Below are 26201 nucleotides of genomic sequence, written 5' to 3' on the forward strand. Positions count from 1 at the left end.
TTATAGGTTTTTAACGCGCCGACGCAACGCAGGCGATGAGGCGAGCCGTAGTGGAGGGCTCCGGATTAATTTTGACCACCTGGGGATCTTTAACGTGCGCCGAAATCTCGCACACACGGGCGTTTTTGCTTTTCGCCTCCATCAGTAAAGCGGCCGCCGCGGCCGCGAATCGAACCCGCGACCTTGTGCTCAGCAGCGGTATTCGTGTCCAGACTGTGTGAGTGTCGGTGTACGAGTTGATAGAAGTGAGGAAGGCGCGCCAACTCTTCCTTTTCGGCTTTACAGAAGGGGCATGTTTCTGGGGTAACTTGCGTCCTCCATGAGGCCTTTATGGCCGGGGTCAGAGCTGCGCCCACGCGGATTCTCCGAAGCGCCACCTCCTCGCCGCGGATTAAACCGCCAGGAAGGTCCGACCCATGCGGAGGAAGAAGGGCACGCGTGGAGCGCCGGAGAGACTCCTTGTAAATAATGAGGGTGTCACTCTGCGACACTTGGAGCAGGGGTAGGGGCCTAGTCACCATCTGGGGATGACAGGCCGTCAGAGGGGGCAGGTGTCGAGCGTGTATTCCACAGAACTCGCACGGGGCACGGAAATTAGTTCACAATGCGATACACATCGCAGGTCAAGTAGAGCGACTTGGCGACGCGTCGGTGTTCCCGGACTGCCTGTGTGGAGTCTGTGTACATGTGAAGGCACGAGGGCGGGTTTAAGCGTAGGCGAGGCTCTAATGAGGATAACCCGTCCCGGATGGCCAGAAGTTCTGCCAAGATTGAAGGAAGAGGTGCCTTGGTTAGGTATGAGCAGGTCTCCTGCACTTCTGGGTGAGTTGAGTGGGGCACACAAGGCTGGTGTGTAGCAGATTTTGGACTATTCCTGCGTAGACGTACACTTGCATTGCATCGGCTGTGCCATCCGACTCCGAGAGAAAAGGGTTGGGCTGCAGTGTCTGATTGTGAAAACGGCGTATCCTGGTCAGTGGCCGGTTTTCTGTGGATTGGCTTCGGCTCCAAGGGGGAAGGTCAGGCGATTTTTGTAATATAACAGGTGACTTGGAATCGAAGTTGCGAACCAATGCCGCAGCAGCGGGAACTGTTTGAATTTTTAGGCTACGTGCCCTCCTCCGCTGTTCAACAAGCTCGTCAAGGTTCTTCAGCTGGGCCTCAGCTTGTAGCGTCGGAATAGAGGTCAGGCGAGGCACGCCTGTGATAACTCGCATAGCCTCTCGGTTTACACTTTCCAGTAGGTCCCAGTCCCTTCATGCGAGATGCTGAAACTGAGCTTGGTATATCAGCCGGGGTTGCAAGGCAGATCGAACAAGAATGCGTGTCATGCGACTACAGGCACCGCCGGTCTTTTGGGAGTTCCGTCGGAAGAGATGAAGCGTCTTGGAGGTTTTACCACGCACGCAGCAGATCCATGGAGCCTCGGACCTAGAGGAGTCTAGTTCAACACCAAGCACCCGCATTGACGATGCGGAATTGAGGGCATGGCCGTTTAAGGCCAAGGTGAGGGGCGTCTGGGAAAGACGACGTCGGCCCCACCTATTTGTGATCGACATGAAAGTCGTCTTTGCAGCCGCAAGTGTCAAGCCTATCTTGGCACACCAATGCTCCGTTTTATCTAGGGCCGCCTGGAGGCCTGTTTGCTGTTTGTTCACATATGCATGTACTGACCGGATTGTAATGTCGTCGGCGTGAATGAGAAAGAAAATGTCCGGAATTGTAGCTAACTCCCACGCGAGAGGAAGGAGTGCCACATTAAACAACACTGGTGTCAACACAGAGCCCTGAGGTACTCCCCGCTTTGAAGTGAAATGTCCTACCCTTTACTTGCCGATTCGTATAGAAAAGGTGCGACTGTCGAGGAAAGGCCGCACTAAGTTGCAGACCATGACTGGGAGTTGCAGCTGACGTAAGATGGTAAGGATCGCTGAGTGAGTGACATGGTCATAAGCCTTTAGTACATCCATGGTTAGGAGCGTTCGTGTGCTGCGAGCTCGGCACGTGATAATATCACGAAGAGTTTTCATTCCATATCTCTGCTTATTTTGTTTGTTGGAGCCTCAAAGCGGCAAAGAAGAGGGTTTTGTGGTATCTCCTCGTTGATTGCATCGGCGTATGTAGTTGTGCATGATCACTAAAAAAGGTGGCGCAAGGAACAATTTAGTAAAAGCAATAAATGTCCAGCAGGTAAGATAATTGTGAAAAGTAGTCAGATTATTATCACTGAGCCCGAATGAGCTAATATCAAATCAAATGGCATGACACCACGCTGTGTCATGAGCATTCTCTGGGTCGAAAAGCAGGCATACAGTGTTAATTATTCATGAACGAATATCTCGCATAGAGTTCGAAGGAAGTAAGGCTGTCCTTCACAGGCGGACCTGTTCACAAATCTGCGTCGGAGCTGTTTACAAAGATTAAATGATGTTCAAAAGAGTACTTGAACCGTTTGTCAACCCACTTCTCTGTGAGCTTCCACAAGGAGCTTGAAAACGTGACTCATATATAGGTCCTGGCTATAAACTTCTGTGCCCCCTCTTTTAAGATTGTAATTCCCGTTGCTTCTTTTTGAGTTAAGAACATTGCTTCATTTGTGTCTTTGTGGCCGTGTTTCAGCAATTGACATGCTATGTTATAGCGTAAACCTATGCGGCTGTTTTTCCACCCTCCAAAAATAGAATAGCTAGCTCACGTTTTCTGAATGGGAAGTTGCAGCCACCTTCTTCTCCTCTTTGTGCTTGGAATAGTTTGCGTTCAGTTGTGCTTTTGTGTCGTGTAAACTGTGTTACTGGATAAAACGTTGTCGTATGTCGACAATATGTAGTTCGCGTGCTCTTTTCGACACCTTGTTTGTGCCTGGGAACCTTAATGCATGAAAGACCCTTTCGCAACTGCGTTTTCAACTGGTCAAAACCAGAACAGCAGTGCCACGTTTTTTCGAATTGTCAGTTGCACCCACCCTATTCTCCTTTCTTCCTTCGAAACGTGTGACGTTCGGTTAGGTTTTTGCGCTGCGTGAACTGTGTTACGTAATGAAAAGTATTTGTGCTTCAGCAACCTAGAACCCTTATTCTATCCCACACCTTTGTGTTTGCGTACAAGTTTACGAATAAAAGAACCTTTCTCAACTGCGCCCCTTTTTTTCTTTTTTTTTCTTTTTTTTTTTTTTTTTTTTTTTTTTTGCTGTGCTCCGTGTTTACCTACCTTTAGCTTTTATGCGCTTGAAGGCTACGAGGCTGTCGCGATAGTTGCGTACGCCGAAAATATACTCATGATGGTTAGCGCAGAGGAAACCAGAAAAAAGGAAGAGAGAGGACGACGCGTGCGCTGTCTAACTGATTCTTTTACTAGGAAGCTGAATTTTAGTTTCCTAATAAAAAAATTCAGTAGTTGGACAGCACTCGTGTCCTGCTCTCTCTTCCTGTTCCGTGCCTTCGTCTCCGCCTGACCGTCCCTACTGCCGAAAATATGTCGTATACGGCATCAAGATTTTTATTAGACCCCCACAACTCCAGTATGGGGTCATGCTTTCTGCAATATGTTTTTGTTTGTTTGTTTTCCAGAAGTCTGGCCCTAATCTTCGTGTTTCGCTATGTCATTTGCTGTGTTCCGGTGCTCGCTGGGCTGCGTGTTTCCGAACGCTTCGCTGCGCATCATGCCAGGTGACATCAGTGATGTCACTGAGCGTGCTTTTCTATTGAGTTCGAACCTAACGAAAAAATGGCGACTTAAAAAGAAGTAGACGGGACAATCCTTTTTGCGCTGGTAAAATGGTTCTAAGTCAACACCAACTAGCCCAACTTTCGGCCTTAATTCTATTGGTCTGCTGCTAAAATGACCCCGCCGTTCGGGCTCTGTGGTATAGAGGTAGAATTTCGGGTACTTGCACTAACGGCCGGGTATCGAGCCTCAGTGGGTGTACTTTATTTTATTGCAAGTGTTCTTAAACTAAATTCTTTTTTTATTTTGTAAGACCTCAATTCTTTGTGTTGTTTTTTTTATATATGTATAAATAGTGATTGAGGATGTTTTAGGTCGCTTTAGGTTCAGGGCGCAGCCTGTGCTGTGACCTTGTTTAATTAACGTTCTGTATCGCGCCAAGACACATCTCACATGGTGCGCTGTGCAGCGAAGCGTTTGGAAATACGCCACCGCGCCACCGATGACCAGTGTAACAGGACTGTACAGAGAGGGATCCCCACGGATGGTGTTTGTTGCCACCTCAACCACTGTGAACGCTATGAGCGGCGGTGGGGCATCGTCATGGGTGGCGGCAAACAGCCCAGCAAGGGGGGGCGTGACAAAGTCAGTATAGCAGAACTGGGTCGCCTGCGAAACCAAATGCCGCCCCGCCGTCGGCGGTCTGCGTCCGCGCAGCTTCTTGAAGAAAGCCCTGCACGTTGATTTCGAACTTCTGGACATCGTAGATTTCTCGTTAATTTGATTAATTTGAGAATAATCATTCCTTCTCATTTTATAACTTCCGCCAACAGTAAGAATATGCCAGGTTGGGTATGTCACGGTTGCAGCAACTGTATTGGATAATGTGGCATTTGTTCGTTCGCCTGGTCGCGATTTGGGCAGTTCGCAAATGTTCGCTCCACTCGGCAGGTGTTGTGACCATGCCGGCATTGTTACATTTGAAATAGCGTTATTGGTTACAGATGTAAGGTCTTTGAAGGAAACCTGTTTTAAAGTATTTGGGTAGGGGCAATGATAAAACTTTAACATGATTGTTTTTCTTATCTCATTTTCGTAGCACCAAATTGTGATGCATCGAACAGGGTTACCCCATGCTCAAGAAATTTTTAGCTGGTTCAATTCGGTTTCATTTAGCAGTTCAGTTTCTTGATGAGACCTTGACAACCGTTGAAGGTTCGTTGAGGTGCTGCAGTAATCTGAACGTCACGTATATTTGTTTGCTGACAAATGTTACCACGCTGTACATTACCTTTGCCTTCAATTAGCATGTCATCCAATGTTTGTTTGTCTTAAGGCTTTTTGGAGCCATGCCTTCAATAAACTCGAAATCAGGAATGCAGATTTACTGGTTGCTTTGTAGGCTGGGTGCATGTATAAAAAGGAAAAGTTGTCTAGGTTTCTGAAAACAAGGTTGTGTGCGTGTTTAAAATGCCTTCTGTGCGGGCCTTTTCGGGCTAGGTTATTTTGTGGGAGTAATTTAGGACATACCATGAGATATAAGTAAGGGAGTGCTTTTTAAATTCTTCTGAGCTTAGGTAAAAGCGTTAAAAAAGCGTTAGGTAAAAGCATTATAGGTAAAAGCGTACGTACGGTGGCCCAAGGACCACGGCGTCGTCACCCCGATTGCTCAAGATACCCCGTGCGTCGATACCTTACTTTAGATTCTTTTAGACAGCAGCACCATCTAGTTTTGTTTCGTTTTGGTATGGTAACTTCACATGTTAAATGTTTTCAGGATATCATAGACATTTCGCAACGTAATCTTGTCACGCCTAACTGGAATTCACCGCAGTCGTACAGAATAACTGACACCCACTGCACCACCACAAATGCCTGTTTCTATTCTCTCTCGTAACGAAAAGCGCCACACCTTGCCTAGGCAGGATGTACGAGTTCCTAGGTTCGAGTTCCTAGCCTCGCTTTGTCCATATACTCGCATTCCGTTCCAAACAGACGCATTGTAGCTTTGTACAGCACTGCCATTTCACTAGTTAAGTTACGTAAGCATACACAAACGATGGTGAAATGAATAGTTTTCCAGCCCTTTCCGAAATGACGGGGAGTTCCACAGGTAAAAGCATTATCTGTTCCAATAAAGCAGAAGCCTTCGCGCCCACGTGAGCGTATTAAAGGCTGCAAAGAAGCTAGCTCGGGAACGCGTGGTGTTGGGTAAACATTATTGGTTGCCAACGAAGTGTATTGGTGGGCTAGTTCGTAGCTTAAATTGTAATCATAATAATAAATTTTAATATGTTGCTGGTTAACCTTTTTTTGAAACTATCGGTTGCGTCTTTTTTTAATCTTCCCTCTACCTTGGGAATTTCCCTTAACTTCCCGTATGCCTAGGCATGGCCACCCAGGTATTCATTGCCAGCCGCCCAGTCTCTGCAATCGAATCTACGCTGAGGAACCAATGATTGGTTGGTAATCAAAATATAAAAAAATCCCCTCTTAATGTTAAGAAAGGCTATCATGTCTTCTTGGAATGACGCGAACTTATGTGTAGCTGACTGAAAATGGGGCATGTCACAGCATGCCACAGTAACTGATTATTTTGCTTTCGACTCCCAAACAGCAGTACCTATCCGATGACTTGGACAGACTAGACAACCACCCATTCAACGAGGCTTCAGCTTCGTTGAGCGGTCTAGTGTGTCTGGACATTGGTTATGAAAGTCATGGTAGACAAGTCAAACAAAGCGCGCGTTCAATGCTTGAAGTATACTTGCCTCTGTGAACGTCTTCAGAAGCCATGACAGAGCGTAGAAATTTGTTGTTTGTCAAGCCCTTTATGCCTGTCCATGGGGTTTTCTTTTTCGCCTCGGGGGCATTCTCTTTTTTTTTCAGCTATTTTCCTTTCTCCAATGCAGGACACCAAACGGGACATTGTTGTAAACGGGGCATTCTTGTGGGGTTAACCTACGAGCGTTTACTTTCTCTCTGTTTCTGGGCAATGATTGAGATGTTGCAGACGAACTAAGACGAGCTGAAATTCTTCTACCCTCTAAAGTGTGTGCATCGACGCCAGACATCGCCATCAGAGGTACAGGTACTGTCATGAACAAATGGAACATGATTTCGAAAATATCAACCAGAACACACAAATGGCGCGATTTATTCCTATGCAGGTCAAATTGACGGGCGGCCTAATTGCAGTAACAAAGTTCGGAAACGTTTATGTCGAAATATGCCCATACTGCGCCAATGTTTGACCTCTACGAACCATATTTTTCAATTTTGCGTTCTCCGGTTCAAGTTTTTTGCGTTCGCATTTCATTTGTTTATGACGGTACATCGTCTGTGGATGAAGTGGCCGCAGGTCTAGCCCGAAGCACCGTCCTCCAGTAGCAGGCTGTTCAAGAATAGCAAGACACATTGGTATGCTTTTGTCCAACATTTATTAAAAACTTATTAAAATGTAACAAGATGTGAAGAAACAGTGCAGACAGTGTGTGGCTGCCTTGTCTGCAGACGACGCGACATTCTGCGCATCGTCTGCACTAAGTCAAAGTACAAAAGATAAAAGGGACTTCCTGTTGTATTATATGCATTTTTTTCTCCTTTGGAATCTTAGGACGTGGATATCACTGCGTTCCCCTCATGCTCACAATTCTCTCTCGCTCTCGCTCTCGCTTTGTGACAGGAAGAAATTTTCCTCGCTGCACCTCCTCTTGCACGACACGCGCAACGAACAACTGAACCGACAGACCACACCACAACCACCGACGACCCTTTCGCGCTCACCCCCATAAAGATCACCGCGAGCTCTCAACCTACAACCCCGCGAGTACGAAAATAGCTTCCAGAACGAGGCCTGCCCCTTCACGAAAGAACAAAAATAATAAAGGTACAACTTCAAAAGCCCACGCAGGAATTCCACTGCCCCAAAGTGCCGTGTGCCAGATGACGCCTGCCAACTTTGCCAGAGCCAAGTTGTCGTCTGCGAACTGTTGTCCCGACGTGGCCGGGCACATCCGTGAGGCTGCCTGCGATTATATTCTGATTCTCAGGGGAGCAGGGAGGTTATTTTTGTTTATTTCTTTTCGCCTTGAGGTTTTTCTTCAGGGAGAAGGGGCTACGCCCTGTGTGTTACGCTGGAGCATAGATAGATATTGTATATATAATATATATATTTATACATGTATTTAACCGACCCGAAAGCAAAGGTTAGGGTCGGGGGTGGAGAGAGCGCCCCCTGGTTATTGCGCCACCACAAAATAGATCTCTTCATCTCTCTCTCTCAAACGACGACGTGTTCTGTCTACCCTCGTTACGTTTCTGCGTGCGCCCTTCGCGACAACAAACAATCACGCGCTACTTTAAAAGCTCGCGCGCTCGCCAACAGCCAATATCCAACCTTTCTTTGTACTGACGCCCTCTGCCCGAAAAATGCAGACCCGAAACTGAAGAACGATAACCTAAAAACATTTCCTTTCGTAGATATAAAAAATATGACGAGTACAACGACGAAGCTGACAACAACAACGATGGTACTATGTGCAGTGCTACTGGGGTCCCCCGTTTAAGCACGCAGGGTGGAACGCCAGCAAATTTTGCTCAAAATTAGGCCTAAACCCTTTGTGCGCTCAGTGGCTTTATTCCAAGTTTCTGCCAACAACTTTCAGCCACGGAATATTTTTCGGCATTTGCCGCCTTCTTCTCACAAGCTCAGCAACTATCAATGCCATTTTTTTTCCTCCTTCATCGGTCTTTAATTCGAATTCTTGAGTCAGGCCTAAAGATGATAAAAGAGTTCTAGTTGTAGCAGACGTTCACGTTGGCATTCTTGCATGTAAACAAAGCGAAAACAAACTCTAAAGCAAGAGGAAGGTGCATGCTTTTGCGAAAAGTACGTCGTCTACTTTAATTGTCTGCTCCAACGGCGCAGACGATGGTTCACCCGTAACAGATCGTCTGCTACTACAACATACGCCGTTCGGCAGACGGGCTAAAAGGTGCCCCAGCCGCACTGCAAATGTGGAGAGGTACATACAAGCCGGCCGTCATCCACCAGCGGTCATTCTGTATCAAACACACGAACACACCTCGTAGTAGAAAAAACGTGTACAGAAAAAGTGACACGGAAAAAGGCAATGGAGAAAAGAAGGTGTCTCGCAGTATTGCCTTCAAATAAAAAAGGGAAGGGGAAACGGGGCCCGGCAACACCGCTATCCACTCGAATGAAGAAGCAAAGCCTTCGCACCTTCCGTCACCTCCGTTTTAAGCCCCAGCGCACCGTTGGCTACATTGGTCAATCTTTGTTGACGGCTCAGTAAAGCCACACTTCGTCACTGGCTCTGCCGGGGATCCAAACGAGGCGACGTTACGGCAGTAATAGCAGGTCGTGGTTGCGAACACTCAACTAAACTTTTTTCCGACGCCACATCGCATAGCCGCTGGCTCTGCTCGCGAAGTGTGACAGCGCGCGATTGGTTGTGCTGGCTTGGACGCGATGTCGTCACGGCAGTGGGAGCCAATCGCAGCATCAACAAATGTTCCGTGCGGAGGTGAGAAGTATATCCCGTGTAAGACTCATCTGAACCCAGTCGCAGCGCTGTCTTTCGCCGCAGAGCCCGCGCGTGACGTCAGCAAAACATGCGTAGGCTTTGTCCCCGTCGTATGTTGCCGCTACCGGCCGCTATGTTACGATTACAAAAAATCGGGATGACTGGCTCACTTTGCCGACGCCCAACCGCCGGAATAATAAGGTTTAACAGGAGACTGGGGCCTTGCCGGCTCAGTATTCTTGGCAGGCGATCATCTCTAGGTACTTTTACCGCTTTTTCACTTTATTTTGCCTGGACATTAGGGAAAAACTTTTTTTTTAAATGGCTGCAACTGACGACACAAGCTTGATCGTCTGCATTGCTAATATCATTGGTATTTACCAGACACAGGCGATAATCTAAGAATTCCATGCGAGAATCTGGATGTCTTGACTTCTCTAACAAAATTATTACGTATGATTATCACACTTTAAATGTGTTGAACAATGCGACGAAAGCTCTTCACGGGCTTTTAGCAGCCGTCTTTGCCGCCATAACTCCGGTCCTGCCCCTTGAAAGCGCAACGCTAAAATGTTCACGTTAGTGCAAGAGATGTCAAGATCATTACCAAGAGATGAACACCTGCGTTCCTGCGACCCAACAACAGCTAGCAACTGCAACTCTGGTGAAATCGGCGCCATCGGCTCGCGGACTCCTTGGTCCGTCGTTGAGACGGGGTTTGTAGCAATCGGTGATACTACACATCTATGAACGAAGAGTACAAGTTCTGACACCAGGAGTCGACAAGTGCAGATGGCGCCGATTTCCTTCTGTGCCCCGTGGAAGAAGTCTAGGCACCTTTACACAAAGGTAGCTACGCGCCTGGATAAATCGCTACTTCGTAAGCATTGATGAGCCGACATACCCTTCGTAATAAACCAGGTGAAAGTTCAGCCATTTCCTTAGGCGTCTATGACTTGAGAGGCTGAATTTTTAACGAGTGTCCAAGTGAACTTATCATCATCATCATCACCCTTGGGCTGCTTGTGTCCACTGCAGGACGAAGCCTTCTCTTATGTTCCCTTCGAAAGTCCTGCCTTTTGATGCCCTAGTCCACTCTTCGCATCCAAATTTCATGGTTACATCCCTCCATATAGTCTATCGTCTTCTTTTACTTCCAGTCCCGTCTCCTTGAAAGAAATTCTTGACTGCACCCTATAACTCAGCTGTTACTCCATTATGGCACCATGACTATCTTGTCCAACCGCTGAAGCTGTCTTCCTGCCGATTATGTTGACCCAGGAATGTGCTGTTTAATTTTTTTAGTTGTTGCTAAATGTACAGATTTAATGCAAAGATTTTTCCGGGTAAGCGGGTTATGACCAGCTGAGTGCTGCAACGCCAACAGAGATACTTTTGTTCGCCCAAACATACGCCAGGCTTAAAGCAGTAGTACGACTCATCACTGCTGCTGTGGTATCGATGCCCAATATATTTTATCCTATCTTTATTCGCTCATTGTATGAACTAAATTAACTCGTTTTGTGTCCTAACCGTCTGTTCAGTAGCGCTTTAAGCACAGACGCCTGTAGGTTTGCCCATGTCTACATACTGATAGCCAGAATTTCTCTCAAATAAAATTAAGAGTGCTTTATTTTTGTAAATTTTGGGGGTAGAAGCTTTTTTTCATTTTAGAAAAGTATGAGAATGGTATCCTATATCGGTTCTTCCACAGCAGTACAAAAAGCCAGCGAATTGCCGTCGCCAGTCGGGTAGCGGCGGCCGTGCGTTCGAACAAAGTGAGGTGGGCCCTAAGGAACGACTAGTTCGCCAGCAACAAGTGTTGTTGAAGCGCCGCCCCAAGCTCGGCGGCGGCGCCAGACACCGTCGGATGGTGGTGTCCCGGCAGCGAACCGGCCGGCAAGAACGGCGAGGCCGCGAACCGCGACGTCGGCGGGCAGGCTGCCGCCGCCGCGGCCACCTGCGACGCCACCACGGCGGCCGCCGCGGCGTCGCCGAACCCGGCGTCCACGGCAAGGCCACCGTAGATGTCGTGCGGACCCAGCGGGTTCCCGGCGGCGTTCGGCTGGGGCCTGGCGTGCTGCTGCTCTCGTCGGAGGCCCAGCTCGGTAGGCGAGAGCCTCTGGGCGCGCTTGGAGCTTGTCTTGAGCTTGGTCGAGCCGAACTTTGTCTGCGCGAAGCTGGCCGTGGTGAAGGTCAGGGACCGGGAACCGCCGTTGACGACAGGGGCCGCGGGCCCACCGTTGGCGCAAGGGCTGTGGTGGCCGGCGGCGGCGATCGGCGCGGCAGCGGCGGGGCTCTGGGCACCACCCGGGGTGGGGGACAGGGGAGACATGGCAGCGGCCGGTCCGAGGCCCAGTCCGGCCAGTTGGGCTACCAGGGCTTCGTCCGCGGAGCCAGGGCTGGAGGAGCAGCACCGGGACTCGGGCGTGGACGACGGCGGACCGCCCAAAAGCACCTGTGTCAAAAGAGTAGAGGGGGAGATTTGTTCTTAGGTAACTGCCGGCATGACATCTACGCAGAAACATTGTTAAAAGCTGTCTGCTTGCAAAACTACGCCACACGGCAAGCGGAAATACGTTAGCGAAGGTGAAACACTGACATGAGCGTAAACTCATTGGCTCCTCGTGAACTGGGAGTCGTCTAAAACAATAACCATACCCAAGACGGACTCGATCAAAACAAACAATACAGTTTAGTGCTGTCTCAATCAAAGCATGAAGAAATGGAGTTGAATGCCATTTGTGAACATTATCTGCTCGTTTTGGTTTCCTTTAGGCTGCCGATGGTATTAGCTGTATGCCGACATCTGGCTTCACTGCACGACGCTCGCTTCACTGGTGATGCTGGCAACAAAAGTGGTGCACACAGCAGTCACGTTACCTTCGGTCAAACTCATTTGTGATGTCACCTCCTGTCAAGGTGCAACCGATGTCCTTAAGGATTTGCATCAGCCTCCTAGTCCATAAATGCGCGTTTTAGCCAGTAGCCTTGCTATATCCTTGCTACGTTATTTACGGCAACGCGCCCTTCAAGCGTCACAAACCCCCGTAACGCGTCCTGCAATTGGCAATCGCATATAAATCATTCCATCCTCTGTGGGGAGGGTGGGGTAATGCACACGCATGGAGGATATAACCTCAGACAGCCAACGCCACCTGGATTAAAGAGCATGTTGCACGCCATGATTGTAATACAGAAGTCAAATCAACGCTGCGAACATATCCGTAGGGGTATAAAAAGTCAAACTTGGTGAACTTGGTTATTCTGGTTAAACTAAGTGCTCTTCTGAACAGCCGCATACATTTGTTTTCGATGGTTCCTACAATATTTTCCTAAAACATTCAAGGAAAAGTGCCTGCGTTGAAGGAATGGCGTCGAGAACGCGTTTGTAAAGCGAAATGATGCATAGCCTGCATCTCGGTAGGTTCACGGTTGGCTACGCTGCTTGCATCGGGCATGAATGTCCGTTATGACCTCCAAAAAGCTGCGCTAAAAGGGCCCGTAGACATTTTTAGCATTTCATATCGGCTGAAACAAAATCCAAACGGGCCGAGTGAAGCTGCAGTGACGGCACCACCAGCCTCTCTGAAGGCCCCGTAGGAACCCTGATAAAGGCCTTATAGGAGGCCTCACAGAAGGCCTCTTAGAAAGCCTTCGGGTTTTCTTGCACGTACCTGGGCGGCGCCCTTTTCGCCGATGCGGTAGGAGACTTCGCCGGGGTCTATCCAGATGCTGAGGTCTGGCGGCAGGTTCTCCCTGACGTCTCGGAGGTCGACGCCGCTCTCTCGCGCCGCGATCTGGAAGACCGGGTCCAGCGGCGGGGACGTCTTCACGCACCGAAACGCTGAGCCCCGGTACGGCTTCTCGGGGTACCTGTAACCGCAAAAGGGCGTTCCGGACATTGAACAACGCGTACTCTGCAGTCCATAGCCCACGAAGACATGACGTAAGCCCGTTATCAGAGAAGTCATGGCACAAAAAAAGAACTTTGTGAATGTGAACATAAAGATCGTAATAATCATTATCATCATCGCCCTGTTTTGATCCAGTGAAGGGCGAACGACCCTCTCACATTACTCCAACCATGTCTGTCTCTACATGCCCTAGTCCAATCTTAGCTGGAATTATCAGGAGGAAATGGATTTGGACTCGGCATGCAATACGGAGAACTGACAGCAGGTAGACCACCAGGGCAAAAATGTGGCGACCGACAGACGGCGACCGAGAGACGAGAGAAAAAGGCCATTAACTCGATGGAGGGGTGAAACCAGAAAATTCGGGTGCGAGGAATGGATATAAAGATAAATTAGAAACCAAGTAGATTTTAACATGCCGTATTCGTGCTGCAAGCTAACTACTGAGATGGACTTCACGACGAGTCTCGTATAACCAACATTGATGTAGGGCCTGGAAACGAAAGCAGGAATGTTGACGGGCGAACACACTGAAGTCAGAAGTACTCGCTTCCTTCAACAGCGACGATGGCAAGGAAGGACAGAAGTCTCCCATGCAGGCTGCTAGTTGATGTGGTCTACGTGACTCAAAACGAACAACGAAGAATTTCCCCAGACAGGCCCATTGTTCTGCCGCTGTGCGCCCTCTGCTGATCGATGGTTCTCCTAATGACTTCCACGGGCTACTATTCTACGTCAGCTGGGTTCATCTTTCAACCTCGAGTTTTCGCATCTCATCACTCAGACTTGTTCTCGACAGGAATTCCGGCCAGCTCTCAAATACAGATCGGAGTATCACCTTCTTCGTCTGGCCTCGGCTGTACATGTCCGCACGGAGACTTACTTCCCTTGATGACTTCGAAACACACCTGAATCGTTTCCTTGTCCCAAAATTTCGTCGTATCATCTCTCCACCTAGCATTTTGCTCCTCGCGACTTCTCCTACCATTAGGTAACATTAGTCCATTTTGTTTCTCATATTATTCTATCGCAGTTGATATACCCGCATCATTCGCATTACATACCCTGCCGTCTAGTTTGAGCTAAAGTGTCCTCCGTACGAGTACATCTACAAAGTTTATCTTTACTTCTCCCCACGATTCTTCGATCTGTGTTCTACTTAGCAATACCGCTAGTGATCCCTGCAAATGATGCGTTGACTATATGATCTCGTCCCAGTGTAAAAAAGAACTAAGCTACTACTTTTCATTACCTAGAGTACTCCCCAAATTTGTCCCGTCTCGTACTTATTCTAAATCAAATTTCTTTCTCGCGGTTTATATTGGCACTGATTTTTTTTTCAAAGTAACTGTTTCAATTCTTACACTAAATTGCGTATGTTTCGCCTAAAATTGAACAGGTTGTCTTCCGTATATGATGCCAGCAAGTACATGGGACTAACTAACATGAATTCCTTGACGTCATTACGGGGGGGGGGGGGGGGGGGGGAGTACTCGAGTGAACGCAGTAAGCTGATGTGATTCGCTCAAGACAGGACATCCTGGCCTCCCGTGTTGCCACACAGCCCACAACCAGCGAAACAGTACCCCTACCCTGATACTGTCAACGTCGCTACCCTTACACTGATTACAAAAAGCTTAATTCAGGAGCACAGTTTGGGCCATGCACCCGAAGATCACATCATATAAAAAACACATTCACCCAGGAAACGCCAAAAAAAGCACGTTAATCTCCATACAAAGCAGTCTCGCACTGGCACTCTATAACTACCTTACTGTCGGCATATCTACCCTTACACTGATTGCAAAATTCTCCGTAGATAGCTGCCTTGAACGGGCAGGCTAGAGCTGCGAGTCCGCTCCTCAACACGCCAACGCAACCCACCCGTCCTGCCCACCACCCTTTTCAGGAGCACATACTAAGATATTTTGTCTTTATGCCACCACAGAGCCCCGCTCCTTCCGTATCCCCCTCACTCCGAACGGGCCCAGAACCTCCCCTCCTGAGAAAAGGGGTCTGCCTCCTCCTCTCCGTACAAGTCACTGGCTCGCTCACTGACTCGGGCTCACTCACCAGTGTCCGCGGAACTTCCGCCTGAGCGCGCGGTCCAGCTCCTCGGCGAACTGGTTGACGCGCCTCCTGGGCAGTTTGTTGTACAGGAAGGAGACGAGAAAGTTGAGCGCCACCTGGATCTCCACTTGCATCCTGCTGGGACCCGCGCCGGCGTCCGAGTCTGCGTCGGTCACTGCATTGCGAGGACAGGCACCGTTCATTAACGCACAAGCCCGCAGATGCAGTGAAAAAGCATATATAACGGTGCACGCTAATGGCAATGGAGATTGAAAGCCTGCAACAGTGATGGCCTTGCATTGCAATCCGATAGACACCAAGGCACCCAAGGAAGCACGCAGATGCAGGCAAGGTATAGCGGCTCACCCCAACTGCCATTGGGAAAAAACCTGCTAGAGTGATTACCCTGCATTGCAATCCGCTAGACACGCATGCACCCATTTTTTAGCGCATGCGCAGTTGCATACAAGGTATGCAATGGTTCCCGCCAATGGAAATTGGAAAAAAAAAACCTGCTGGCGCGAAGTTCTTATATTGCAATCCGTTAGATACCAATGCGCCAGTTCTTCAGCACATTCGCAGATGCACGAATGTGCCGAAAAGGCATAACCGTTCACGGCAATTTACATTAAAATTAAAAGCCTGTTGGATTGATGATCTTGCATTGCAATCCGCTAGACACCAAACACCAATGCACCCGTTTATAAGCTAGTGCGAAAATGCAGATGGGGTGTAAATGTTCGCTCCATTTTTAGTTACAAGTAATTATCTGCTAGAGTGATGATATTACTTTGTATACGCTAGACACCAATGTGCGAGGAAGTAGAGCGTTGTGCTCAATATCTTCCGCGCCACGACTCGGTGGGTAGAAGGTGTTAGTTAACCGACCGCTTGAGTCTAAACTGATCAGGGCTGATAATTAGCTGCATGGTGTCACCGGTACAGCCCTATAGTATTTCCTCAAGTCGGTTCTGTCCAAGGCTGTTCACTGGCTAAAATTACCATGAAACCCATGTCTGTGGATTTGATTGCTTTTTCGCCGAAGTGCAAGTATGCGTCTCAACGTGGCACTTCTTCTATGTCCACTCGCTGGTTCAAAGCATGTCCTTCCCATGAATATTTTGCAGTTGTTCACTGAACATTGCACGGTCCTCGTATTTCTCACACTATACTTATTGTTCCCGGGGTTGGGGTTCAAGTCTGATGTCACATTTACAGCATTGTATATGTTACTTCTGATGCAGTGACGTTTGAATCTCTGCTTCCCCGGTGCAATAATTGACACCCCCTCCGTACATACGTTTTCAAACATTCTGTTTTGCTATTCTGGTAGGCCCGAGACCAAATGCAATTATAGGTTATGGCTTCAATATTAGAACTAACAACAGCAATGCCTGCATGTAAATCTTCGACAGGTTCTACTGTGCACTGCTTATCATACGAAACAGCCCACATGTAAGGGGAGTGCTGTAGTAATGTAGAAAACTGGGATGGTTGCTATACATTCATCTTCAGAGCGCCAAAATGACGGGGCAACACAGGACAAGCGCAGGGAAGAAGTGAAAAAAATGAAGAAGTGCGTGCAAGATGTGCATAAAATATCTAAAAATGCAAATACTTATTTTAGTTATACAACTTTATTGTTTACCGATTTGGTGGTGACATGGCCTGGGGTGTTAAACACGTCCCGGGCAACAAGCAACCACCAAAATCATGGATTCGGGCTTTGTTACTGGTGCGAAAATCCGCAAGTACAAACGAATTCTCAACAAAACACGAATAAATATCGGGTTGACAGCACTGCTTAGCACACACTGTTGCGATAATGTCCTGTGGACTAAACAGCACCTCAGAGTACGTTCTAATAATGGTGGTTGGCGCTGCTGTTGGTGCAACAAATCACTACGCTCGCGAATGACAAGTCAGGCCACGCTTGATCTATTCAGTCCTCTTTGCACGTTGGGCCGGTGTTTTTTTTCTGTTTTTTTGTGTGTGTGAAATATACGAGATGATGTCAGAGGACGCCGAGATGGTGGTGGGAAGCGGGCCCCGGAGGAGGAAGGGCCGTGGAGATGGAGGGCAGTACCCCAAGGAGGAGCGGAGACGAGGGGAGTACGAACAGAGGGCGCCGCATAAATAAAACGGGAAGAATAGCACAGTAGCGCACTTCCTCCCTGCCCATCGAAAAAGGGCCACGTGAACTTTTGCAGACAGCAGATTTAAAGCAACGCCGTGTACACGTGGACAGCCAGCTGCCGATCACTTGAACACCACCCACCGGGTGCAGAATTCGTGGCTAAGCGTGCTTAACTCTCGCACGCGCACGCAACCCATGTTTCCTGAGTGAAACGTCACTATATTTCTTTTCTTAAGGCAAAAGCCTTGCCGAAAAATTAAAACCTTACGAGACTACATGTCGGCGGAAGATCCCCGTCTCCTCCTAGGCTAACTAGGAGGGTGCTGTCCATTGGGAGTCTGGTCAAGTGGGGACGGGCGCGGCCGCAAAATTTAACAAATATTTCAAGAACAGATCGACAGAAGGCCCAACTTGGTTTTTGGGTTGCCATTCTCAGAAAGACTTACGCATCCCTCAAAATTTTGTTTCGACGTCCATACATCTGGTCTCATCGCATCCCCACTGTTTGTTCTAAGCGGGCGAACAGCATGAGCGGGCAACTAGCTGGCAGTCACTGTGGCTTGTTGAGGATGTATCTGCTTTTACTAGTCATCGAATCCATCCATCTGCGTTGGAACATTTTCCAGTTCAGCATTTCATGCACACAAGGACGACCACGCATAAATCACACTTAGTAATACACTACCGACTTTGATGCAAAGCTCTGCTACCGTACGAGCACTTCGATATATGTCCCCATAACGAGTCAGTACGATAAAAAAAAACTTCTGGTAATGCTGTTGATAACGTCGTCATATTAACACGCGCCGCCGGGAGAGTGCGCTGGCGGTGGCGGCAGTGGCCAATTTCAATGTCGACCGGGCTCTCCAAACAGGCAGATATATGGGAAGCACCTGTCCCCTAAGTGTCGCGAAGCATTACCGCAGAAAAGATAGCATGGCTCTCTCGCATGACGGTAGGCGGAGGTGACGTGTACCGTACGCCCCAAGGAAGGCAATAACGTGCCAGTTTATATAGCCCAAAAAGAAGTAATTGTCATCACCTGCGCTACTTGCAGTGTTGTCTGAATCAAGGCAACGCAAAACATCATTCCAAACTGATGCGGTGCGGCCTACGCTATCATTGCGGTTATCGTTGCTCCACATATTAGTTTCGACGCGCTGAATTCACTTATCCGCCCCTCCTCACCATTCTGTCTTCCTGTCGACTTTCGCCGAGGCATCACCCAAGCAACGCCGACGCCGGGTTGGTGAAAAATGACAACACTTCTGCTAGCGCAACAACAAGGTTACAGTAGCTTATCCGCCCGTCAAACGCCCAAGCTTTTGCGCGCGAACCTCTTCGCGCAATGCGAGCTCGCTGCAAACTCTCCGTAGTCTCCGCGCCACAGCTGCGGTGGAGTTCGCGAAGCCTTGAACTTCTTTCGCAGCGCTGCTGCGGCAAGAGCCGCCGCGCCAATGGCAGTGCGGTTCCGGAACGACGTCAAGCGCCACGTGACCAACCGGGCCCGCGCGCGCGCTGCTTCGAACGGGTGTCAAGGACGGCTTTCGCGCGCCGCCGCCTCATGCACTGCACGGACTCTTGGCGCTGACATTTTAGTCAAGGAGCGCACTGCGGCATTTCAGAGGAACAAAAACTTGTAGCATCGAATTAGCTACGAAAGAAAAATGCATTGCGTGAATATGCGTAGAACATAAAATAGTATACATACCGGTTTACTTAAATTGAAGACTTCGCGCTTCTTTCTGAACGAGAACCTCAGTTAGAGTAACAGTTAAGATACTTCGCCCCTTTCGGGACAGAAAACACCACCGCGACGTACGGCTGGCTCGAATGGGGAAGCTTCCCACCCTCCTGTTACTGACTACTCCATTTCTGCCTCTGCAACTTGCCTTAATTTGAGCAATAGGGAAGTGACCCAGAGCTACCGTAATAAACAAAGAACACGCTCCATAAACGCAGCACTGATCAGTGCAGCAAGCCCTTTCGCAACTCGAGCCCTTTCTTTGGGCAGGGCAGTGGCTCGATACTCCCGATACTGAAGTAGTACAGCCGCACGCTACCGGCTGCAAAATGAGCAAACGTGCCCTGTGCCCTTTTTACAACTTCGCGGTGCTTTTAGGCCGATACTTTCGACGCACAAAATGTCAAAGTTGAAGCTTGTCACCCCGATTGATTGAAATTTCCGCAGCCCTCCGACTCCATCACTGGATTTTTTTTTCTCTTTAACACAGAAGTGGCTCTTAATTTGTTATGTTTTCTTTTTGCTCCGTTGCAGAAGCCTCATGCACCCTACCCAGCGCCAGAGATTGCAGTTCTGACGAGAACGAGGTTGACAGAACAGCTTATCTACGCCCGCCTGGTATACAACCCGCGGCTCGAGCTCCGGGACTGTTAGCGAAGCGAGATACGGCCCAACCACACAGCCGCCGCGAAATCCGATGACGTAGTTGCTGACGTCGCGAAGCGCTGATTGGAACAATGTTGACAATACACAGCTTGGGCGAGCGAGGCGTGTTCGGCCTGACCTCCATGCGACCTTGTTCCATAGAGCCCGGCATCGATTTGCCCCAGTTTCGGCAGTGGGCCCGCTGCGACAGCCCCTTCTCCTCTCTGCGTTCATCTTGCCCTTCTTTCGTACTTCCTTTCCACGCTTCTTCCCCCAATCCCTCCAGCTCCTCCTATACAACGCGCTGCAGCGCCGCCGTGCGGAGCTTTCCTCCGTCCAACACCCTGTCGTCTGCTACAAAGCGCGCGCTGCGCGCTGGTTCATATCGTCTGTTTTTGTTTTACCGTTCCGTCTGCCGCTGCTGCGAGGTATCGTCTGCTCGCAGGGGTGTCGTCTGCTAAAGAACTCGGTGGACTCGAGCAGCCTGTTGACGGAATCCAGCTGTGTGAACGAGTGCCGCTGTGGATCACTGCCTTTAAGAAGTGCTATCTTTTCCTGTACAGAGCACGCACGCAATGAACATTTTTAATTTATTTTGAGCCTACCCCTTTCCGGCAAAATGAAAACCCAAAGTGCGTATCAAGCTAATCCGTACTACAAGTCATCCAGGTGGTTGCCATTTAATGTACGCACTGCCTTGTCAAACTGCTAACCATTTCTACATGTTTGCACTTCTACATCGACATTACAGCAAAAAGCATTTAAGGCTAACCTCATGTTTCCAAAAACTTGTAATCTTCGAGAACATTAGACCGTGACACAATCATTTTAATGTCCTTGTTCTAACCGGGTTTTTTTTTCTTTTGTTCAAACAGAGCTTACCTAAAAAGTGCGCATCTGACGCTTAAAAAATGGCGACTCCATCCCCTGGTGACCCATAGGTCTGGTCACGTCAGGCCTGCCATATGGAACGACTCTTCATTATTTCAGTCTCAAAGCCTGCCAGTAGACCCTGCCCACGTTGAAGCATTTCTGTCTATTTTGGTAACATTTGCGACATTTGCCGAGTGTTGGCGAACAGACTTGTGCTTCTGTCTAATGGGAGAGGCGCAGCGCTGCTCTTTGCGCATGCGCCGCGCATCTTGCAAAGTCTATCTTTATTTTTACCCGAACTCCCGAACCTCTACCGCTCACTGACGGCTAATTATTTTCACGTCTTGACGAAACCCCGCCGAAAGAAGCAAGAGTAATTAATGATTAACAGTGGCGCTGGCTAATCAGTGAGCGGTAATGCTTTGGTCGGTCGGGTAGACGTTGCAAGACAGACGTTGCAAGATGCGACGCGCATGCGCAGAGGGCATTAGGATTGAGATGAAGTGATAAAAACCTCTCCCGAGTCTACCAGCCATGCGAGTAATGGACAGTATTGAGAACAGCGCTGGCAACTTAACGATTCTAGTACCCCTCTCTCAAGTGACCTCAAGCCTCGAAATTCCTTCAGCTACAACACATGGCATTCGATATGCTAACACCAAGCCCATTGTTGCGTGGTTACTGTGCGGTTGAATGTACATGAAGTAATGCCCCCTTTCCCGTCATATATGTTTTCCCAAGGTCTACAGGGATGCATGAGAAGCCGACGCGTATCACTGGAGTTAAAAGCCTGGATAATAACTAATGGTAGTTCTTACGACGCGATTCAAGTAGCACCACGCACTACGCTTCACATAAAGGTATACGATAAACAGCAAACTGTTATCCGCCTGATGAACGAAATTCGCCTCGTCTGATTGCGTCCAGACTCCATGCTGTTTTCTTCCAGTACAGTGCTTTCTAATCTAAGCTCACCTTCCGATTTTGAGTGGACGATTCGTGTCCGCTGCTACAACTGAGCCTGCCAGTATTAGTAAGTCTCATTAGTAAAAAAAAGGATGTCATACAGTGTGAGTTTATTTTCTGAGAACTTGAGACCCCTTTCTAGACCCCCCTTTGAGGGGCTATAATGCCTAGCCGTGGCGCCTGCACTATTATCTGCTCCCGCGACGTTGTTTTGGCACATAAAATACATTTGTTCGTATTTTCCTTCACCCGCGAGCGAGCTTTATGTTATGTTTTGCGTGACATTATTTTGGGCTATTCATTAACTAGATGTCATTCAAACTGAACAATCTGGGCTTCTGCAGGTGGCGAAGCCTTCTTGTTGCATATCCCTCAAAGAGCGCCATGTCGCAGGGATGTCTTAAAGGGACCACGATGACGAAACACAAGTTTGTTTAATTTGAAAAAACTAGCTTCTGGTAACTCCCTCGGCTCCAATATTGTTTAAAACTTTCAAATTTCGCGCTACATGACGTCAGTAGTAACGTAATATGGGAATACTAAAAAAGAGGTATTAATGTCTTAACTTGGCGTTAACTATTGGTGTGTTAACATGTTTCTTGGCGGTGCATTTGGTGGGCGGTGCCAATCGCACAAACAAGCATTTGTGACGTCACAAATTAAGATTCCGGAGAGAAGGTTTCTGGTGAGTGACTACTGCTTCATCTCTTTTTCCTAATATATTGGTTGTTTGTTTGAAGTTTGCACTCAAATTTGTGTCATCGTTATCAGCCCGAAGCAGTCTTTTTAAATGAACCAAACTGATATTACGTCTTCATGGTCCTTTTAGTGTACAGGTAGGGCCAATCTATGGAACTCAAATTCGGGGTTCTAGAGTTCCGCGATTCAGCTCGAATAATTTTTATTTTCTTTTGAATGGGGTAGGTGGCACTTTTCTTTAATTTTTCACTCTCGCAAGAGGTCAGGACATTGGGCGCGACAAGCGGCCGCCTCGCGAACTACAGGCATGGTGTCCCATAGTTTCGTAATGTGGTAAGATGCCACCATATTTTTTACCTTAATACAGGCTGTATTTCGTTCACGTATCAATTTCCTAGTCTCAGGTGCTATAAGTATGATAGCTGCTCTCCCTCCGGGATTGCGAGCGTCTCGTCAATGTTGGCAACACCAATTTGCGAAAGAAGCGCATAGTGCAAAAATAAAAAAAAACGTGCCTTCTGAGCGACCTTTTCTTGGAGAACAAAAAATTACCTGTGCATTAATCAAGGAAATATCGAACGCGGGACATGCGCTGTTTAGACACTAATTAGACGAAAACGAGCAGACAACGTTCACAAAGGCCGTTCACTGTCCTTTTACATACACGGGTATTTGTCCAATGGTATTCCAGTGAACAGGCAATGTTGGAACGCAAAACCTTCCTCTGAAGACATTTTTAACGTCTTTTTGGGCGGCGCTAGTGACACTACAACTGGCGCAGTCGACAGCATCACCGAACTGTGCATGCGTAATGCAGCCATGAACACGTCTTGGCGTTATCAAAGATTAAGGGATGGAAGGGACTTTAACGTCTGTGTTCTTGGAGCCACCCTTTTATCTGGGGGCTGTGCTATCCGCACTATACTTGGCGCACTTTGCAGGATGACCTCACAGCGCATGCGCAACGCAGCCAAGACATGTCCTAACTTTATTGAATATTTGGGGGGGTAATACAAGCCCATGGAAAGTATATCTGGCCACGCGAGCATTTTCCCTTTTATAATATACTACTAACCTATTTATTATTTACTGTTAAGTAGGCTGTTGTAAATTTTTTAGTATATAATGCCTTTGGGCTCGTGAGCGCGAGCAGAACCAGCCCGATCTCTTTTATTCACGAACTCTGCGGTTTTCGCTTCGCTCTAGCAAGAATACTGCGAATCCCAGCCACGGATTTGTTTCAATAGAGCCGCCCGCCTACTTAGCCGAGGCAGGAGCTCACTAGATGGACGAAGGAAAGAAAAAAGGAAGAAAATAAGAGGCCTTCGTTCACGAACGCCGACAGCTGTGCTAGGCGCGCTCTTTGCTGAAGCGAGCCTCGAAGAAAAGCTGCACGGCCTTTTCAAAGCTGGGAGGCCTCGGACATCCGACACCCCGGCGTAGCAGCAGCAGGCGACTCTTCGCGTATTTATAGCGGAGGTCGGTGACAACGGGGAGGTGGTGTGAGCCTATACACCGCTGCTGCCCCGTGTGCTGTTGCAACGTTCTATCTAATACTGTTTAAGTTAGTGTCGTTTAAACTGTAATAGTTTCGCGAAACATGAGCGCAGAGTCTCCTATAATGGGAAAGAAGTAATACATAATCGATATAAAGTCAACAGGAAGTGAATACAAACTTCAAAGTCGCGCTTCGAGAGAAAAAAAAAGATAGCAAAAGGGCAGTGCGACGGTTTTGAAACATTTTTTTTTTTTTTGGAGTCAGAACCTTACGAGCAACGCAAAAAGTGTACTTTTTAGTATTTAAAGGATCGTATTCCATACAGCTGGCGTTTATAGACCCTTGTACATAACACACCCGTTTTGTCTTTTTTCATGTATATATTCCGCCATCTTGTATTGGACATCAAAGGAATGGAAAGATACATGCTCAAGTTTACATGTATGCATAAAGTCAGGGAGAAACCGTCTTTCGGATGTCTGTTCGCAGGTTCAACTATCACGGGCAGTTAAGATTAGTTTAGTTTAGTTTACCCCAACTCCGTCACGACGCATACAGTCAGGATGAATTTCATGCACACGCTATTACCTTCCGTAACACCAACCACCGACATTTACGATCGGTCGGTTAGCGCGTTTGTTACTAGGCGCGCCCGTATACGCACCACTACATAATGCCAACTGCGAGTCAAAAAAGGATAGTGCCGAAATTCACTACGACGTCCTTTCAATTCGGAGGCTCGAGTCACCGTCATAATCATTACATCGCCGAGGCCGCGATTCAGCCAGTCCCTTTCTTCATATACGCTTTCCGCTGCTTCTATTATTCGAGCCCAGCGAGGGGCTGCTCTGTTTATAGCACACCGCCGCTGGAAGAGAGCCTTGAGATCGATCGATTGCGGGCGTGGATGTGAGCGACGATGCGGCGACGAAAACAAAAAGCAAGCCGCGGCCCGGCGCGTGTCTTCGATTTTCAAGGTCCTTACCCACAAAAGCTTTCTGAACGCGGTACGAACCGGCGGACCGCTAATGGATGTTTTGTAAGGGCATTAAAACGCCAACCCGGGCGGTCAAAGAGACCTCTAACTTAACTGTCCCGCTCTTTTTTTGTAATTGATGACCGATTCGCAGCGGAATCAGTTTCCCGTATGTCCAACCGCAGGTCACACGTCGAAAAAATTTAAAAAAAATAATAGGGGAAAATGTCTTGCGTAAGTCACGAAGACGTTAAACAGAACATGGTTTTGATATTGATCCGTCAGATCGAGATATTAACGACGGAGCGTTGTTTCCCTACAGTAATTAGGCGCGGTCAAACCACTAAACCGCATTGGGAAAGTGTGAGAGACACGTCGAAGCCTTAAGGAACGCCAGCAGCTTGCGCATACAGGTCGTGATTCGCGCGCAGCGGAAGACCGATGTGATTACGAATCCACGTCACCCGGCTTTACGCGATCGATCACTGTCATCCACAACGCGGTTGAAACATCTGGAAACATAATTGAAGGTCAGTGCACTAATGCACAGGCTTTCAGACAGACAGACAGAAGTCTGACTGTTGTCACGGGGGATATTGTTTACAAACACCGACAAAATTTTGACGTGAAGATTCGACTCACCGGAATGCATCCAAAGACTCTACGTGTAACGGCTGTCCGGCAGCTTGTCTCGTTCGGAGGAGAACCAGGCGAGGTCAGCGATGATTCCTTGCTTCGCCGTATAGAGCAGAAAAAACAAGGCCTGGGGAGACTGGCTAGCCCACTATAAGAGTAGACACGAAACGTCTTCTTCCTCGCGGACGATATATATCACTGGAATCAAAAGAGAGTTCGTAGTAGAAAAACGCAAAGTCTCTTGAAGGGAAAAAGGGGTGACACGACACCACCGATAAAAAAGCACGGCGGAGCGGAGGAGTAGAAAAGTGGGCAGCGCTACGGCGACAGCGGCGGTGTTTCCTTCGTTGGCCAGCGACGGAGTCCCAGCCCTAGGCGCCGGCTAGCCGCGCTAGCTCGCACCCGCGGAGCCGTTCAGCCCAGCGCTGAAACGCGCAGCGCCACTACCCAGGTCTTTATACGGCGGCGCCCGGAGCGCGCGCGGAAAAGATCGTCTGCTTCCATGTATCCTTCCGCCGGGGGCGCTAAAGTAGTCCGCGCTTGTTTATCGGCTCCGTTTGTCGTCTGCTCGAGGTTTCCTAGCGCCGTTTTCTTCTTGCAACGTTCTTTTCTCGGACCACGATCGCAACTCGGGCACGATTCGGCGTGCGTGCCGAGTTGGCTGCGCTCCACTCGGCCGCGGCGCCCCACGAAAACAGCTGTTGGCAAGCGCTCGCGAGCACGCCGGGCGCGGCATTATTCCGCGCGAGACTGACACCTTCTCGAGAGACGCCCGTGCGTTTTCCTTTGCAAGCTGCGAGGCCTGGCTACTATACTAGCATGGCTTCA

At 48.6% G+C, this 26201-nt stretch overlaps 1 protein-coding gene across 1 annotated transcript; it reads right to left on the minus strand.

Moving 5' to 3' along the window:
* Positions 1–7084: 7084 nt before the first annotated feature.
* Positions 7085–25985, minus strand: LOC144138224 (protein Tob1-like). Its single transcript, XM_077670416.1, has 4 exons — positions 25380–25985; positions 15203–15374; positions 12890–13088; positions 7085–11670 (listed from the first exon to the last, which is right to left on the minus strand). Exons 1-4 carry the CDS (start codon positions 25387–25389, stop codon positions 11014–11016), a joined length of 1038 nt encoding a protein of 345 aa, XP_077526542.1. The 5' UTR covers positions 25390–25985; the 3' UTR covers positions 7085–11013.
* Positions 25986–26201: the final 216 nt, after the last annotated feature.

Source organism: Haemaphysalis longicornis, unplaced genomic scaffold (assembly GCF_048455015.1).
Source record: "Haemaphysalis longicornis isolate Haplotype H1 unplaced genomic scaffold, Haemaphysalis longicornis Haplotype H1 scaffold_5, whole genome shotgun sequence".
In the NCBI taxonomy this organism is placed as follows: domain Eukaryota; kingdom Metazoa; phylum Arthropoda; class Arachnida; order Ixodida; family Ixodidae; genus Haemaphysalis; species Haemaphysalis longicornis.